General features: G+C 44.4%; 1 protein-coding gene across 8 annotated transcripts in view; it reads left to right on the top strand.

Moving 5' to 3' along the window:
• Positions 1-833: 833 nt before the first annotated feature.
• The window catches only part of LOC131680344 (tropomodulin), a 215,522-nt gene continuing 197,040 nt past the window's right edge, over positions 834-19,315 (top strand). For 2 of the 8 annotated variants that reach the window (XM_058961082.1, XM_058961085.1), the window contains exons 1-2: positions 838-985; positions 16,928-17,284. In XM_058961082.1, coding sequence (XP_058817065.1) covers positions 17,222-17,284 — 63 coding nt within the window. In that variant the 5' untranslated portion in view covers positions 838-985; positions 16,928-17,221. Of the gene's footprint in view, positions 986-16,927; positions 17,285-19,315 lie in introns of all 8 variants that reach the window. The other 6 variants (XM_058961097.1, XM_058961093.1, XM_058961076.1 and 3 more) reach the window with 5 other exon arrangements.

Raw genomic sequence — 19,315 nt, 5'->3', positions numbered from 1 at the left:
GAAACGAATCGTCGACGTGATTTTTCTAGGATTTTTCTGTGTAAGCTGTCAAACAAGTGACGTAAACTGAAGCAATCAAAACCTTTATTACCACCATAGATCTTACTGAATACAGTGGCTTGTCTCCTACAAAAAATGCAAAAAAACCTGTCCCCAAAAATATATTTGAATCATTATAGAGAACACAGTTTTTGGTGAGTTCCTCGAACCCAAACCTTCATTCGCAACAAGCACTTTGTCGAAGCAGGTAATTAAAATTTTGTTTGGGGAAGAAAAAAAACTTCACCACTTTCTGCTTCGTGTCAATGACATCAACGAGAAAAAGTGACAGTAACAAAAAAACCACTCATTTCCCTCTAAAGATTCAAGTATGCTCATTTGTTCTTTCATTCCAAGTTCCGTCCTCGTGTGCTTTGAATAGTACCTCGCCATTTTTTTTTATTTCCCGTCGTCCACCAGTCCGGAAGGAAAAGTCTGTTCCTTTGTGCGCCTTGGCAAGGCCAACAGTGCGAAAAACCCAAAAGCAGAAATTTTCCACAACACAACAAACGCTGGAAGCTAAGCTGGGTAAGCAGCAAAGAAAGAGCGCAGGCACGGCACGTGCGGGCGTGTTTTTGTCTCGAATTTCCAGAACAAAGACTGCGCGCGCGATCTTCGCATCTTCTAAAGGGGGAAACGCCTAGCCTGCCTGATGGCGGCCGGCGGCGCTGACGTCGTTGGCGCTAACCGGATTGTTGGGGCCGGGACCCGTTGTGTTGGGAGGAAAATAAATCTCCCATCAGGCAAACCCACAGCACAGCAGTCAGCTCGCAGTCACTCAACGCCGGTCGATCATCAGTCGCAGTGAGTTAGTTGGCCGGGACACGGGTCTGTTTTGGATTCGCGCGGCGAGAGTAACTTGGCTGCGCTTGGCAATTGCGTATAGGTTAGAATTTGCTACAGAACGGAGAACCGTACGGAACAGCTGTGGAAAAAAACGTTTGTGGTAAGGTGTGGTAGTTCGTGGAAGAGAATGGATTTCATCAAAGTGAGCCAGTGAAAAAATGAGCGAGAAACTGCGAAAAAAAACAACGTGACACGATACATTTTACACGCTTGCGTGAAAGGATGTGTTGTGAATGTTCAACTTGAGTAGATGAATTAGTGCGAACGAGGGATAGTGAAATGTGAAGAGTGATGAGCCAAGCAAAATCTATCGGTTGGTGAAGAAAGCATGTGCACAGCCGCCAGTACTAACTGAACTAAGCTCACTGGGAGGAAATGAGGCTTGATGGTTTATTAATAAAATATTTAATAATTAATTAAAATGATCACTACCCTATCTAGTTATTTTTTGCTAAAGAGTGAGAGAGAAAGAGAAAAAAGGGGCAGACGTCAACCAGTGAGTAGAACGGATAGCTGATCACAGAAATCTCTTTGAAGTTTTGCCCTGAGCGTTTGACAGTGTGGCCGTAGCTTTGAATACAAGGTCAAGTAATGTTTCAAAATGTGAACAGATTGAAAACAAATATTTACTCAGATGCTTAAATTCAGAGAGGAAAGGCAATGGCGCTTGAATAATCTGAAAATAAAAATAAAACGATTTTCCAGACATGCGAAACAAGCGACTACTGACTCAAATTTCAATCATAGAATTGTTATTTACTCTACAAACTCTGAAAGTTTTAAATATTGATTTTAGATCTTGTCTGCCTAGAAATGATAATTTCATAAGTTGGGCCAAGTAGTATAAGGTCAAATAGCAAATTGACTGGACCGACCATATTCGTTTTTTCTTGAAGCTCCGCGTAAAAACAAAGCCAGCGTACCACATTCCGTTTGCGTCCTTCTATTTCGACAGACATCGTAGTCGATTCTTAGAATACAGGACAATTGCTGGGCTAGTGCAACGATCCTACCGACCCAATGGTGTATTTCGTACAATCGTAGCTTGAAAACCAGTTGTAATTTATGTAAATGTAAATGTATGTAAATGAGACCTAATGACCCACCTATTCTAGTTATTCATTTGTTTGGCATTGCGCTTCTCGTCGCTGTTTTATTTTTTTATTTATTTTCCGCATTGAGGGCCTATCATCGACGCCAGAGGGATTGTCTCAACCATCTGGACTCTAGGCATCAATACATGAACAGAGCATTTATGAAATTTCTTCACACGTCCTAACCTTTCCGCCAGCGAGCTGTCGCTTTTCAAAGCAACGATTCAAGAATTAAAATTATTTGCTTAATATCCTTCTTTATATCATGAGCTGTCCATTTGAGTTATAAATAATTTGAATGATTCTATCCAATCAGCTCAATTACGGTACCTTTTGACCCAGACGATGATTTACAACTTTATCATTACCGAGTTTCGCCATATTTCAAAAACGACACTTTATTCATGTACACCTACTGAACCATCGGTTTCTACAGTGCTCTAGCGGATGAGATGTACAACTAGTGTAACCATACTGAAACGTTGTTTGATTCAACCAAATTAGGTCTCCTTGTTGGGCTGGGATTATTATGCGAAGAAAATCCATCCTTTGATGGGTATTTCTGTTGTAGATACCTAATGCTGCAGTCCCTGGGTGTCTTTCGCGTCGCACCATACCCCGAGATATTTTTCTGTGAAGTGATAGTTTGACCCATTAAGCTGTAGTTTTTCTGGTTCACGCTTCCTAGAAAATACAACTAGCTCAGTTATATTCGTGAAGAATTCGATATCTAGCCTAATAGTTCACGTAACCAAATTGTTTAAGTATTCTCTAATGGTCCTTGCCGTTGACAAAAAAAATTATATAAGAGGGTATAGAAATGAGTCGACGGGAAGACCCATGTAGCTGAATCTCAGCTTTATTGAGTCGCCATACGAAACGTACATGTGCTTTGGGGACAACGAGTGAGACCTCCAAAAGAAGTATTTTGTTCGCGGTGCCGTGAGAGGGCGTGATGCGTTAGGTCTTCTGTGACAGGACTGAATCCAGACAAGCCTTCTTGGCTAAATCGAATATCCAAAGGTTTGAACATTTCACGCTCTCGTTAAGAAAGATAAGAGTGCTCATCGATATTTCTCTTGTTAATCCGTGAACGAACCGGTGCCAGTAACTACGTTTTAGGCTTTCATCAAACTTTTCCGTTTCCGTGTTTCTAACGTCAATCCTCTGCTAGAGCCTTAAACGCGGCGTTCTTCTCCGCGTATAAGTCTGCTCATTTTTTGGTCCACCATGGGTTGGGAGACCGTCCGCGGATGTTTCCGTCTAGTATGCGTTTAGTCTGAGCTTGAATCGCGGTGTCGTACTCTTCCTTCGGAGGAAGCTATTGTGTGGATTCGATTTTGACGGATATCGCAGACGCGTAGCTCTTCTAATCAATATTTTGTGTGAGATCATGAGAAACGTTGATTGTATTCGGTGGCCCCGGCCGTTAACAATAGTAATTACGATTGGCAGATGGGTGCTCCCATTGGGATCTGGGTTTACCTTCCACATGTAATCTAACCGCAGTGATGTCGATCAGCGAAACAATTACAAGACGCTCGGGAGCGCTGAGGGAGTCAGAATCCGTGTCATTTCATCCATGGTCAAAACGGTCATATTGAAGTTGTAACAAAGCTCGTGGTGTGAAGTAGATCGATATCGTCATGAAGGCAACCCCATGCAGAGCCGTAGTGTGACCTTTTGGCGCCTTTGGCGAAGTCTCAGTTCTGCGCACCTTTGGTGTTAACTTCAGCTCGACTTTCGAACAATGATCTCGTGTGTACATTAGAGTGACAGAAAAAATGACCCCCATCGGCCCACCCCTGATCCGATTCCTAGTCCCAATTTGAGCCAAATCGAACAAGTCTAGCTACCGGACCAACGTGCTTGAAGTTTGCATGCGATTTTTCGACAATCTACATGGAGAAAACCCTCTTGCTCAAATTTTCGCCGCTAGGTAGCACTGTATACATCAGATTATCACCAAAAGTGAAACTTAAGAAGATAATTTTATTATCTACAACTTTGTTGAAGACTGCAAAGCGATCTGACTCCAATAGGAAAAGTTATTAAACTTTTAACGAAGTGATGTCTGAGTCAGTTTTGCATGGGGCCTAGCAGTGCATGATAGTGTATCAGTACTAGGTTCTAACAAACTAAACATTTTTATGGAATAATGGTTAGATTTAGCTGAATAGTAGGTTCGGAAGAATTGTAGTACATAATACGAGTTATGTTTTGGTTAGAAAATTGTAGTTCCACATCTGACCGCATAGATGGCGCCAACACTAACTTTTCAACTAAGAGAGATAGAAATTAAGTGTCTTCTACAAAGTTGTAGAACAAGAATATTGCAGTAATTCTTCCAAACATCTCGATATTCTATCTCTCTACACTGTACATGGAAATAGCTCCGCTCTCCTGAGGCGGTGGCCACAAAGGCATTTGCAGTATTATCAGCGATTGTAGTGCCGCGGTAAACATGAATCCCCGGAAGAAAGACTTCAAATGTAAAGGTTTAAAGAATTCTACATAAACATGTGAATGTAACATACGCTGTATAACATTCCATTGCCACAAAGTCGAGGAGCAGATGTTTCGAGCTCTTTCATGAATTGGGAGGGTCAAAGTAACGTTTCGGTTAAAAACCGTTGGGAATGTCATCCTTTGCGGACCCCCAAACTTACCACATGTTTGAAGGTTTGTCCGTTGGCTTGTCTTTCAATTTATTATATCTTCCGTAATTTCTGTCTCTGCCTTCGTATTCTTTAAGTTTTCACTTTGCGCCGGAGTTTAAGCCCAAGTAAACTCTCCTGAAAAAACCCAGATTTCGACTACCCGTTTAAAAACATTGATTGAACTCAGCTGGACCATATTTGAGCTTCTTTTGGACCAAAGATGATCCGCTAAATATTGTAAAGATTTTGAAAGAACATGTTCAACAGTGACAGATATCCCGAAAGGTCGTCCAGATAAGTTCAGAATTGTAATATTCTTTCTAAAGCAAGCAAATGTCTTTCGTGGCGACAAGGCTTGAATGAAGGACTATCGCGTCTAAAGGTCCGCTTACAAAGTTGAGATCGACAGTGGGGTCACTGATTTGAAATTGTGCGTGAATCTACTGAAGTACGGGGTTGGCTTTTTCAAGGTCCCTTTGCTTCATTGAGCAAAAATTTTTGAATAGAAATCGCACTGGATGGGACAAAATTGTGTATCCCTTTAAACTTCTATCGGGTGAACTTTGGTGATTAATTATGTCTTCTTCGACAAGAATCGTCTGCCTGTTCGGCTGTTGTACCGAGAATCGTGAGGATGACTTTTGCATTGAGAGTGCTGAAGAATAGTTATGCTTATTATGAGAGAGTCCATATGATCAACGCTCCTAGGAATCTAAAACGTTTCCGTTAAAGACTATCTAAGCACTGTTGCAAAAAAACAAAATAATACTAAAATCGTATGAATCGCTGGAGGAGCCATTTACAGTCTCCTTTTCTACATTCAGTTTTTGAGGCCACGAGATACTTGCTTCAGTTTTGCACCAATACTTCCTCGAACTGTTATTTTTGGAGGACCTTTTAGAGACACCTTCTGGCTTTTACAACGATGCTTATAAGAGGAAATGAACCTCCTTTTTCTATTGCTTCTAGGCGCAGTAGATTTTGTTCCCTCGTAGCTATCTTAAGCATTTCTGCGAAAGATCGCTTAGAGTGTCCCTGAAGGGAACGCTTCAGTTTCTCCTCGCGCTGTTTATAAAAGGGACATGCGAACTTACCCCAAAATAATGATACTTTTCTACATCCCTTTTTACCGCATTTCATACGACAAACCTTATTGTTACAGTGGGTGGCTCTGTGTACAATTAGTGTAGTTTATGACCCGCGGCACAAAAAGGCAAACAGGCACATGTACCTTGTCAAAGAGGAGGTAGCTAGGTAGAGCAGTTCCGGCGAAGGTCATCGGAAAGCAGTCTGAAGCATGGAATTTTTAAAAACAGCCAACCCCATGCATCAGCAGATCAGTGCTTTTCAAACTTGAGCCGGAAACGACCCCGTCCACTTTAACTCGTAAGCTGGCACATATACTTCCGTCCTTCGAAAAAGGACGGCAGCCAGCAATAGCGCTTGCCTGCTTCAGACTGTTTACTACTACCCGAAGCTTATCAGAACGAATTTTCGACTTTTCCGTCACGGCCGAACATTGTTTCGTCAGAACTCGGGAAATCTGCAATAGATTTGAAAAATGTGTTTGGCCCATTCGTTTTGAGAGGTGATTCGCTGGAGATTATTGAAGGCTACTGGATGACTTCTGTCCTCTATGTTCAGGCTGATCTGTTGTTCCTGAATGCGATTCTGACATGATTTGCGTAGGTCATCAACCGGTTATAAATTTACCATATCTTGCAGATTGAAAATTACAATTTAAGCCACTAGATGAATCAAACAAAGTGTCGTTCGTGTGTGCAAAGTTTAACCTCTCACAGCAGAGTGAAGGGCACCCGATAAGCTTTGCGCATACCTAGCAAACGGGTGCATGTGGTAGTGGCACCCGAAAATATGTACTCGGTTTAAATGTGTATGGGCACAGACACCAGACGTTTAAGCTCCATTGGAAATGTGTGTAAAACTCACCAATGAAATTCCCAATAAAGCGAACCTCTGATACAGGTTTGTAGGTGGCGCAGTGGTCGATGCAATGCAGTTGGATTGGAACTGTCAGTAAACATTTGCGTAGATGGCAATAGAGAAACACGGTTTTTGAAGAACTTTTATTCTAGCCTAAATGTCGGTTTTCTGCGGCATGGGTTTGTGCTAATGCTGCTGTGCATCTTTATCTGTGCCGTTCGCATGTTTCAACCTATATGATGCAAAACAAACAAACAACGAATGGTAAAACATTAACACGCGAGACTTGTATATGTTACCTCCCGTTGCCATACCACTCGTTAGTGTGCGCAAAGTTTAACCTCGCAGCGTTCAATAAACTTTGCACAGAGCTAGGAAACGGGCGAATTCCAATCCATATGTTGCTCGCTCAAAACCCAAGCAACGAATGGTAGTGAACGAACACGCGGGATCTATATTCAAAGACTCTCAGTTTTAGATTGGGTCTCTTATTGTCGGGTTTGCCTGAAATAGCCAAGGATATTTCACTTTTACCACCTCGCTTTCGAAAGATATTATGAAAATCAGGTTTTGCATTAAAACATGTTTACTTCAAACTTTAATGCAACATTGATGCACATTTTTCGGCTGATTAGAGCAAGCATGGTATAATTCAGTTCGGCACAAAGCAAGTTACTAGCATTCAAAAATTCAAACTGCTGTTTCTTCTGAAACTTTGCAAACGGGCCATGTTGAAAAGTGCGTCCTGGTCACGACATCGTTATCGCCGTCGTGTCTTTATTAGGACTCATTTCATTTATTTAGTTCAACATAAATTTCATGATAACACTGACTCAACAATTTACCTCCACAACACTCGATTTGTAGCTCTCCAACGTCGGTTACGCCCAACACTCGCCGATGATGCGTCTTCGGATTTCACGGCTCACGTTATTGTCAGCTGTTAATAAGGATCCTAGGTAGACAAAATTGTCCACTACCGTCGATCGTAATACTGTTTCCTAGCCTGTCGTTTTCGGTTTCGCCTACCAGCATATACTTTGTTTTGAACGCATTTACCACCAGTCCGACCTTCGCTGCTTCGCGTTTCAGGCAGGTGTACAGGTCTGCTACCGTTCCAAATGTTCGGGCGATAATGTCCATGTCGTCCGCGAAGTATACAAATTGGCCGGATTTCGTGAAGATCGTACCCCGGCTGTTGAGCCCGGCTCGTCGCATCACACCTTCCAGAGCGATGTTGAATAGTAGACATCACCTTGTCTCAGTCCCCGTCGAGATTCGAATGGACTGGAAAGTTCACCCGAAATCCTTACGCTGTTTTGTACACCGTCCATCGTTGCATAGATCAGTCGAGTCAGCTTCCCGGGAAAGCTGTTTGACGCCAACTACGAAGACTACACCCTCTAACACCTAGCTATCTGCAGCTTGACTCCAGCTCTCGATCGCATTCATTGTCTCTGTCACAGACACCTCCACTTTTTCAAATGTCTCACCCATTACCGTTAAGGACCCATCGTTCGCGAAACCCACGATTTTTACTTTCCTGGGCAGCCACAGTATCAAGACCTCACCATAAATCCCGTTCCAAAGAGTTGGACCGCGAGTGGAGCCCTGAGAAACACCTGCTGTGACTTGCATTGACTTCTGCCCTTCGTTCGTGTCGTACAGCAGCACTCTGCTCTGGAAGTAGCTCTTCAGTATCCGGCATAGATAATCGAGCACCCCCATTCTGTCCAGCGCTGCGGCGATGACTCCCCAGGTAGCGCTGTTAAATGCATTCTTCAAATCACTATCGTGACCACAGTACAGTATCGATCTCCTCTTCGCTTCTGTTTACATGCCTTTTCAGCACTGTCGAGCACTGTTCGAATTACATCCACTGTCGATGTTCGTTTGCAGAATCCGAACTGCTTCTTGGATAGCCTGTTAATATTGATTATTTCCAGAAGTTTTTCGAGTATATCCAGCAGACATATAGACATATGCAAGGCCGGATCACCCGCTGGCTTCGCTGGCTTTAACAGTAACACCAGCTTCTGTGCCTTCCACATTTTGGGAAAGTTGCCTTCATCTAAACACTTGTACAGCACCATCCTGAACCTGTCCGAATTTTCCAGGATCGTAGCTTTCAGCACCACGTTTGTTATTCCATCGGGACCGGAAACTTTCTTTGATTTCAGGCGCTTCGATGCTGCTATGAGCTCATCATTAGTCACTTGCCGATCGTCCGTATTTGTTTCAACGGTACGGTGTCGGTGGCCATGGAGTTGGATTGCGCTTCGGGAAGAGACCCGGAACAATTATCTTCAGCTTAGCCGGGCATGTTTCGGCTGGCGTCCGTGAGCCCTTCATTTTCATCATCACGGTTCGGTACGCATCGCCCCAGGGACTACGGCCTCTGCGTGCAGACTCTCGCAAGATGGACCGTCTCCCCGCATTTTCCTGGATCTATTCGGAAATGTCCAAAGCCCAAACACTTGAAACATTTCTCCGTTTGTTTACTCACTCGTGGAGCGGCTCTAAATGGGCATCTCAACCATCCGACCGTTTGTCTACCTCCAGCGCGTTGTCAGCAGCGGTTACCGGTAAACGAATCATCGCTGTATGAGTTCCTCCGTATCCCTTCATTTACCGAATCGACATGTGCTTAGGTTACACTGCTGTTTCCTCTCAGCTCGTCTTCCGTCGTAATCCCATCAAGGTCCTTGTACACAATCACCATCTCCGGGTTCAACGTTTCAACTTCTGCCTTTTCACCCTTTGATTTGGTAATAATCATCTTCTAGGTCGAGTTGCTATTCTTATCACGTTTCCCCCCAATCCCTCAGCTCTGGGTCCTCTCTGACGTTCTAGAGCAGCGCTGTATACGTCGTCGCGTCATTAGATTTGACGAGCACAACTTCTTCCTTTGGCGCCTTCTGACGAACCGGCGGTTTCTCTTTCCTCCTCTGCTCCCCTTTTCGCTCTTCCTTCCGCTTTTGTTGTTTTCCGTGTATCTCCTTCCGACCTACAACGGTACTCCAGTTAGGTGATGTCCTTTCCTTCGGCAATGACTCAAGTAACAATTTAGCTGGCATAAACAGTTCTTGTTCAGCTTATTCAGAGGCATTTCAGCTTTCGTTGTTTGTTGGGGACAGCATTGATATTACATCAATTATCGATCCTTCAATGCATCGGAAAGTATGCGGGTGCTTCCGCTGAAGTTGGTCTCTCAACTCAACAACTCCTCATCCCGAGTTTCCAATCGGTAGGCCTTATTCTTTGAACTAATAATTCAATTTTTTGGTCTTTTGACTTAAGTGCCAATACCTTATTTAGGACTGGTGGTATCCAACGGGGAAAAACGATCGGAAATGGTGAGTGAAGCTAAGCAATCATGTGAAAAAAATCCCCCCCCCCCCCTAGAGGCGAGACTCGAACTCGCAACCTTTGAGACTCCGGCCCAATGCACTAACCCTTATGTTTTTCCCCGTTGGATACCACCAGTCCTAAATAAGGTATTGGCACTTAAGTCAAAAGACCAAAAAATTGAATTATTAGTTTAATTCGAACGGGCGGGTTCGCTCCCGTCATACCTCTGTTCACTGGGCAAGGGACCAGAAATCGACAGTCTTCATTAGCTCTGTCACCCACCGAAGTACGATGGGTAATGAACTAAAAATTAGACACCACACGATAATAAAAACCCGGGCCTTGGTATCTAGCGGGGAAATTAAATAGATCAAATGTTGTGTTGTGGTGATCAGCTGCCGTTGTGTGTGATTCTCGCTTTGCAAGCAGGTACGATCACTGTCGCCAGTGGGATAACCATATGATATTTCTGGGATGTCACCATACCCAGGGATAGCATAAGGGTTAGTGCATTGGGCCGGAGTCTCAAAGGTTGCGAGTTCGAGTCTCGCCTCTGGGGGGGAATTTTTTCACATGATTGCTTAGCTTCACTCACCATTTCCGATCGTTTTTCCCCGTTGGATACCACCAGTCCTTATTCTTTGCCTTGGTCTTCGCCGATGGTGCCGGTCCTTATAATCTCGTTGATTGTTCGTTGTTTGATTTTTTATGGCTGGCTTACAAAGCCTGGCATCAACCCTCTAAATTTCCGGGGAACCATGGTGCATAATTTAGCTTAGAGTCCCTCGCTAGAACTCGGACGATGATCAGCCCCCCTATCAAAAGGAAAGGAAACAGACGCTGTTATGGGCCGCTCCTAACATGGAGAATAGACGCTCCGCTCCAGGTTTGGCCGAAGAACCACCCCCCTCCTCACCCCTTTTCTGTCCATAGTTTCCACCATAACTGCTCGTACCCCGGCTAGTACCGCGCGGAGGTAGGGATAGGAGTTGCATGGGCGTTAGCTAAGGACCACGCGTGGGGTCCATTTCATTCACAAATCCCCGACTACATCCGGAGAACGTGCCATTTAAGCCAATATATTCTGATTCCTGATTCTGATTCCTAGAGATAGTATCCTTAGCCGACGCTAATGCTCGATCAGCTACATCAGCCCTTCGCGTTGCCGTGTCATACTTCTTCATGGCAGACACTAACACCTTTCGGATTATGCGAACCATCTTCTTAGAAACATTGTTTCTCGCGTCCACAAACTTGTGAAGCACCTCCACAAAGTACTTCGCTGCTACTACTTTTAGCTTTCCTTTCTGCTCTGGCTGTTGTTGCTACTGCTGCTTTTCTTCCACCTGCTCTTGCTGCCGCTGGTGGTAGTGACCTCACCAAACCATCTCTGGTGAACGGATTCGTCGCGCCTGCTCCGTATGTGTTTCTCTACATTACCAATTCCGGGTCGCTATCTAAACTCGTTGGTTCTAAACCCTATGGTTATCGATCCAAGCAGGGAGATCACGCTATGGTTATCCTTCATGGGAAGTAGGGTTCCGGGCTAGATCGGTCAACTAAATAGTGACGAGTTTTGAACGACCCGTAGACCTCTCAGGGTTTTGACGGTAGCCGTGCTGTTAGCCCACTCGCCCTTTTAAGTCGGTGTCATCCTTCATTACTCAGGTAGCAGAACCGGACGCTTGTCAACCCAAAGTCACCATCGGATTCGTGGTCCGTGTTCCGTCCGTCGACGTTCGCCATGGCCAGTATGCCGTAATAAGGACGCTACTGGCGACGATCCTGATGTGCCTTCGGTTGGGCTAGAGTACTTTTATCTTGCTAAGATCTTTGATATCTGAAATCTTAGGATCTTAGCAGAAGCGGCAAAGTCTCGCTTCGTCGAAGGTGCTTTCGGAATTATGGCTTTTTAGAGGTTTAGCAGAGCCTAATCCAAACCCCACCAAATCCTAGCAAGATTCCCCAACTTGCAGTAGGTCCGGGGGGTCATTAAGCTCCTAAACTACTGTTCTTCCCGCCCCAGTTGCCCCCCCCCCCCTATAGTATACAAAACTATATTAAAGGGCGAACACGAAATTATTGCCGAAAATGTCATGCCAATTTTCTTATAATGTTTAAAATCAAACAAAATTTTAGGGTAGTTTTATACATATATTTACTTCAAAAATCAAAAGGAAAGTTAATCGATGGAGCCTTGAGTGTAAAATTGAACGCATTTTCGCTTGATGCCCTCCATCAAAGTCTTTACAGTGTCATCCGGTACCAGTTTCTCAGTTTTTTCCATTTTCTTAACATGTCCTTCACGTCTTTGACTGTCTGCTTGCTCTTCCGAAGTTCCCGCTTCATCATTGCCCAGTACTGCTCCATCGGGCGCAGCTCCGGACAGTTTGGCGGATTCATGTCCTTTGGAACAAAATGGACAGAATTGGCCTCATACCACTCCAGGACACTTTTAAAATAGTGGCATGATGCCAAATCTGGCCAAAATAGCGGAGCTTCGTCGTGCTGCTGCAAGAACGGCAAAAGGCGCTTCTCAAGGCACTCAGATTTGTACATCTCGCCATTTACTGTGCCCTTTGTCACGAAAGGCTCACTCCTCAGTCCGCAAGAGCAGATGGCCTGCCAAATGAGATATTTGGAGGCGAACTTCGACATTTTCTTCTTCTTAAATTTGTCGTCCACATAGAACTTGCTCTTGCCGGTGAAAAACTCCAACCCCGGAATTTGTTTAAAATCGGCTTTTATATACGTTTCGTCGTCCATCACACAGCAGCCATATTTTGTCAGCATCTTCTCGTAGAGCTTCCGTGCCCGAGTTTTAGCCCTCGATTGTTGCCGCTCATCGCGGTTTGGGAAGTTCTGTACCTTGTATGTATGTAGTCCAGCTCTCTTCTTTGCATTCTGGACGTAGCTCTGCGACATGCCGATCTTTTTAGCCAAATCACTGCTTGAGACGTTGAGATTTGCTTTAATCATCCGCTGCACCTTTCCCTCCGTCTTTTTGTTCTCCGGTTCCGGTTTTCTTCCAGCTCCTTTGCCGTGGTCCAACGTCAACCGCTCCTGGAACCACTTCAACACTCTGGAGACGGTTGAATGGTGCATGTTCAACATTCTTCCCAACTGCCGGTGCGACAGGTCAGGAAATTCCAGGTGTTTGGAAAGAATTTGTTCTCTCGACTCGCGTTGGTTCACCTCCATTTTCGTTGAATCGAAAAACACGACTTCGACTTTGACAGCATGTAAACAATACACATCAATGAGAAAGTGTGCAAAATTTGGTTGATTTTTACCCAATGGTAAAACAGTTATGCCCTGTTGAATGTGTCGCAATAATTTCGTGTTCGTCCTTTATACTATTACTATACTATTATATATCACACTATACTATGCTACACACGCGCAGGGCGCAACGTACCACAGGCCGACATGTGCAAAGATACAAACGGGAATCTTCTCACGGACCAGTGTGAGGTGATCCAGAGGTGGCGGCAGCACTACGAAGAACACCTGAACGGTGATGCAGCAGACGACGAGGATGGCACGGTAACGCACCTGGGAGCACGCGCGGAAGACATTACACTACCGGCTCCGGATCTCCAAGAAATCCAGGAGGAGATTAGCCGGCTCAAAAATAATAAAGCCGCTGGGGTTGACCAAATACCAAGCGAGCTACTAAAACACGGTGGCGAGCCACTGGCTAAAGCGCTGCACTGGGTGATTACCAAGATTTGGGAGGAGGAGATTTTACCGGAGGAGTGGATGGAAGGTGTCGTGTGTCCTATCTACAAAAAGGGCGACAAGCTGGATTGCTGTAATTACCGAGCAATCACCCTGCTGAACGCCGCCTACAAGGTACTCTCCCAAATACTATGCCGTCGACTATCACCAATTGCAAGAGAGTTCGTGGAGCAGTACCAGGCGGGTTTCATGAGCGAACGATCTACCACGGACCAGGTGTTCGCTCTTCGTCAAGTACTGCAGAAATGCCGCGAGTACAATGTGCCCACACATCATTTGTTCATCGACTTCAAAGCCGCATACGACACTATCGATCGAGATCAGCTATGGCAGATTATGCACGAGTACGGATTCCCGGACAAACTGACGCGATTAGTGAAGGCGACGATGGATCGGGTGATGTGCGTAGTACGTGTCTCAGGGACGCTCTCGAGTCCCTTCGAATCACGCAGAGGGTTACGGCAAGGTGATGGTCTCTCGTGTCTGTTATTCAACATCGCGCTGGAAGGTGTAATAAGAAGAGCAGGGATTGACACGAGTGGTACGATTTTCACAAAGTCCGTTCAGCTACTTGGCTTCGCCGATGACGTTGATATTATTGCACGAAACTTTGAGAAGATGGAGGAAGCCTACATCAGACTGAAAAGAGAAGCCAAGCGCGTCGGACTTGCCATCAACACGTCGAAGACAAAGTACATGATAGGAAGAGGTTCACGAGAAGAGAATGAGAACCGCCCGCTTCGAGTTTGCATCGGTGGCGACGAAATCAAGGTGGTTGAAGAGTTCGTGTACTTGGGCTCACTGGTGACCGCCGACAATGATACCAGCACTCAGCAGAGAGATTCGTAGACGCATCGTGGCAGGAAATCGTGCTTACTTTGGCCTCCGCAAGACACTTCGGTCGAACAGAGTTCGCCGTCGTACGAAGTTGACCATCTACAAGACGCTGATTAGACCGGTAGTTCTCTACGGGCACGAGACCTGGACCATGCTCGTGGAGGACCAACGCGCACTTGGTGTCTTCGAACGGAAAGTGCTGCGTACCATCTACGGTGGAGTGCAGATGGAAGACGGCACATGGAGACGGCGAATGAACCATGAGTTGCATCAGCTGTTGGGGAGCCGCCCATCTGTCATACCGCGAAAATCGGACGACTACGGTGGGCTGGGCACGTAGCCAGAATGTCGGACAATAGCCCGGTGAAAACGGTTCTCAATTGCAATCCGACCGGTACAAGAAGACGTGGCGCGCAGCGAGCACGATGGATCGACCAGGTGGAAGACGATTTGCGAACCCTTCGCAGATTGCGTGGCTGGCGACGAAATATGCTACAAATTAAAAACCTGACAACGCAACAAAAAATGATATTCTCCACTTGACAAGACTCTTGTATTTTGGCGTGAGAGCCTGAGGGAATAGGTGTTGTACCCTCATGCGCAAATTGGTTAATCAAACTTTTTACCTTAAGAGAAAATTTTTGCGTAATTTCAGGCGTTTGACTCTCACGCCAAAAGACAAGGATTCGTTTACCTATTCTCACAAGTAACCCAGAGTTTCTGTGCTTGGCTAACCGAGACATCACTACCAGTCAGTTGCTTTAGGCGTTCCGATACGTTGTGTAAACTGTTTGGATTTAGTGTCTAACTCACGCCAATTTTGTGTTAGCTTGGGTATATCATCTAACTGACACCAAGTTGGTATCAATTACTGACGAATGGAACACGATACATTCAAATCAAACTTTTTTTAAATTGTGTAGTCAAAAGATGACTCATATCATGTACTAAAATAGTTCCAAACCCTGTTTCGCAAAAAAAATCAATTCGTGAGAATCTACCATGGGCTGATAGGACCCAAGCAAAACTAACTCAGCTATCACTTATTTAAAAGTTTCGTAATTTTTTTCCAAGGAAGTAGGATTGATTTAGAGTCTTCGACGAAGTTGTAGATATTAAAATTATCTTTCTATTCTTGCTGACCATCTTTAGTTTTTTCAGACTGGTCAAAATCAAAAATGCGTCTGCGGAACCCACACTGGGATGGAGATGCCTAGTTTTTTGTGAATGTAGTGTATGTTCCATACATTAAACCGTCAAACAAACAATACGAACAGTATGTTTCGCACAAATACCTATTTTTTCTCAACAACCAGCATGGATATCATCCTAATCCATTATCCGTACGGTTTACTTATTTCCCTAGAAACACTTTGGTGGTGGTGCAATGTGACAACTCACATCAAAAGATATAAACGAAGTGTTTTGCGTGTTGTAGGCACACCACATTTTTCCATACATTTTGGTGCACCGCCCCAGAAACGCCACGAGGTGAAAATATAAATTTTGTACAGACAAATCGCCAGCAGTCAAGAACACAGCAGGATGTAATTGGAAAGCAGTGGAAAACCACGAGTTGCGAATTTTGCGCCATGTAGTCCATTAGCACAGATCACCCGCGACTCGCAGCTAAAGCAGTTACTGTCCATTTTGCGAAATTGTACGCCGTCCAAATCGTTCAAAATCTAGCATGCGTCAATCAGCTGACGCCGATCGGATGGCATCAGTGGGTGACGTTTGTTGCTTATAACTCTCCTCTCAACGCAATTTCTCTCTCACATACACACACACACTCATAAATACACCCATAACTCGCTTCGAATGTTGTGACAAGTTGTGCTCATTTTTGTCAGCCTTGCTCTGTGCTGCGTTGAAAATTCAACTGGCAATTTTTCCGACTCACCCGTCATCAACCAACCAGCCAGCATTATACCGATCGCGCCCTACCGAAGGAAATTTCCTGCGCGGACGAAGCTAGTGAAAAACAAGCGTGAGCAAACAGGCTGACAGTGTTGTGCTCTATTTACTCTTCTTATTCCCATCGGACGCAAAAAGAAGACAAACTCGGCGTGTAGCGGAGAGAAGGCAAATCGATCGGGTCTGTTTGCTTGGTTTTGGTCCGCGGGAGATATTGTAGTTGTACGTCGATCTATTCGCGTAATTTGACACGTACTTTTTGCTGAAGGGATTACGCGTGCGGTTGGAAATCGCTGGGCTAAAAGTGCCGTGCAAAGTGTTCGGTTAAAGCAACGCACCATTCCCCTCCACCGGTTCTCGAGTTAAACGCGCTAGAACGCAGACAGGTGGCCAATAAAAATTCAAAATTGACGGTGTTTGTGGAAGGTGGCCCCCTTTCTACGCTCACGGAGAAACGGATTTTCGCGTGCATAATAGAAGAAGATATACAAATTGCAGCAGTGCGAGTGAGACGAGCGAGGAAAATTTATGAGTTTATTTATGTAACACATAATAAAGCAGTACTATCTACTTCTAAATGTGAAGAAAGTGACCATTTTTTATTGTTTGCAGGAGAAAAAATCGAGTGTTCATTTTTCTTGCGAGTGCAGAGTGCGAAAACGACTAGTGTCTCCTGAAAATAAGCAACCCGCTTGCGAGGGTCTGTAGTTGAGCCTAAAAGTGAGAAGTGAGAGTAGTGTTTTTAAAGTATTTCACTGCTGAGCAACAGATCCAAGATTGTTGGAAAGCACCATGGATTACGAGGAGACTCACACCGTCACGAGGAAATCGATGACCACCTTCCGGATTGAAGAGGTAAGTGCCAATTGTCCGCAGGTGATCGCAGCTACTTGCGTGAAATAATTCCATTGATATTTTCCATCGACAATGAATGGGTGCTCGGCAGTGCTGCCAATCACGAGAGTATCCCGCTGTCAGTACTCTAGGCTAATGGGTGACTGTGTGTATGTGAGTTTTTTGCCAGCTGAAAAGCGCGTGTACTCATGCGACTGACCGTTTTGTTGGACAGTGAGGCAAATAAAAAAGGCTAGCGAAAAAGATGTAACTATTTTTAAAAATCTCGACATTTTCCTCATTTTCTTGGGCGAGCGAAAATTTACTTGCTGACAGAAGACAGGGACGTTGCGATTAATTCTAAGGAATAAATCTTTCGACTATTGAGTTCATTGATTGAAAATTGTAGTATTGAAACATCGGTGATTGCCGGAGGCTACTAAAACTAGAAGGAAGATGATTTTGTAGTTTTATTGTTATTCAATTAGTTCGATCCCGGTCAATCTCACAACGATAAATTCGAATGAAACTTAATGCTCTTCTCGAAATCTACGGAAACCACTGCACGGTAACCTAGAACTGTGTCCTTAAACCAATATCAACCCACCAGAATGCCCTTGTCGAAGGCCATCGGATTATTACCGCTCGTTTTCTCTTTCTCTCTCTGGACCCGGTGCAGATTGCTGTCACAGGCCGGATGATGGATCACTGGATGAAAACTGTGTGCGCGGTCAATCGCGGCATTACCGCCGACCGACGACTGTGACGGGGGGGGGACCCGGTAAACAAACAACACCTCTATAGAACGGGGGCCCAAGATCGCGTCGTTTCTTGGAGGTGAACAGCTAAATATATCCATAAAGACATGTATCGAACAACCAACGCTCGAAAGAATTACGGCGACCTTCTCTCGTTCGAAATGACGATGGCATCGTTCGAGGATGTCCGTCGTCGGTGGCGACGAGCGATGGCTTGTAACACGCCGGAATGCCTGCCGTCGAGCGGTTGTAGACTCGCACACCGATCTTCGTCCGGTGTTCGATGTTCGTGTTCCGATGGGGGATGTTTTTTCTCAGAATGAAAGGTCCGTCGGCTTCTTTGGTTTTTTGCTATTTTCTTTGATGTATTTCTTAAAGAAAAGCAATAAGCGGTGCTCTTATTATTTCAAAGCTGAATGCAATATAAGTAATTTGAATCATTGCATACACTCATCATAGTAAATCTGTTGAAAAAGTTTTTGAAGCTAAACCGAAAGCCTGAACAACACAGAGCGTGTGAAAAAACGTGTTTCTTGACATCTCAATACAGAATGTTGCCCTTCACTTAAAACAACATTTGACTGAATCCAAAAATATAGCTGGTACTCAATTTTATTCTACGCGTTAAAACAATGTGTAATGTTTAATCAACGGACGAGCAAATACGTTGCGATGTTGTTTACGTAAAATGTCACAATCATTTCTTCAGTCAAGTGTTGGCCTTCACTTTTATTTTTACCTTGGAGCTACTTCGTTTCAACACAGGTATAGTGCATTTGCGAAAACGAAAACGCATGTGCATGTCAAACGAAATGGCAGCTAGCAGCACAAACTGTTTTGATTTTGTCGTCTAACTGGCCCCAAGTTGATGTCGGTTACTGTTGAGTAGAATACGGAACATACAACATCCCACTTTTCTTAGGTGTTCTGCCCTCGTGAACAAATTGGATTCTCTCAATATTTCCTTGCGGGTGCAATTTTTGTTGGTTGATGTATAGAAGTAAAATTCATTTAAATCTGGAACGGTTCTCGCTGTTTTGTGTTTACAATAATTCCAGTTAACTTACCTATCTAAAACTTTTTTTTAGACCTGGTCGAATGTTTGACAGTTTGTAGAATCTAGAGCGCTAGAGTTTTAGGCGCTATTTACACAGTAGATACAGATCACTAGATTAGGATTGTCGCTGGTATCAGTGGTAGGAACACTAGGGGCAGATCACTCTAGGAATGTATAACAAATTTGCATCAAATTAGAAAAAATGCGTTTAATTTCCATTTTTGTATCAACTTTGCA

This window comes from Topomyia yanbarensis, chromosome 1, assembly GCF_030247195.1.
Source record: "Topomyia yanbarensis strain Yona2022 chromosome 1, ASM3024719v1, whole genome shotgun sequence".
NCBI lineage: Eukaryota > Metazoa > Arthropoda > Insecta > Diptera > Culicidae > Topomyia > Topomyia yanbarensis.
This window is presented reverse-complemented; position numbering and strand designations above follow the sequence as displayed.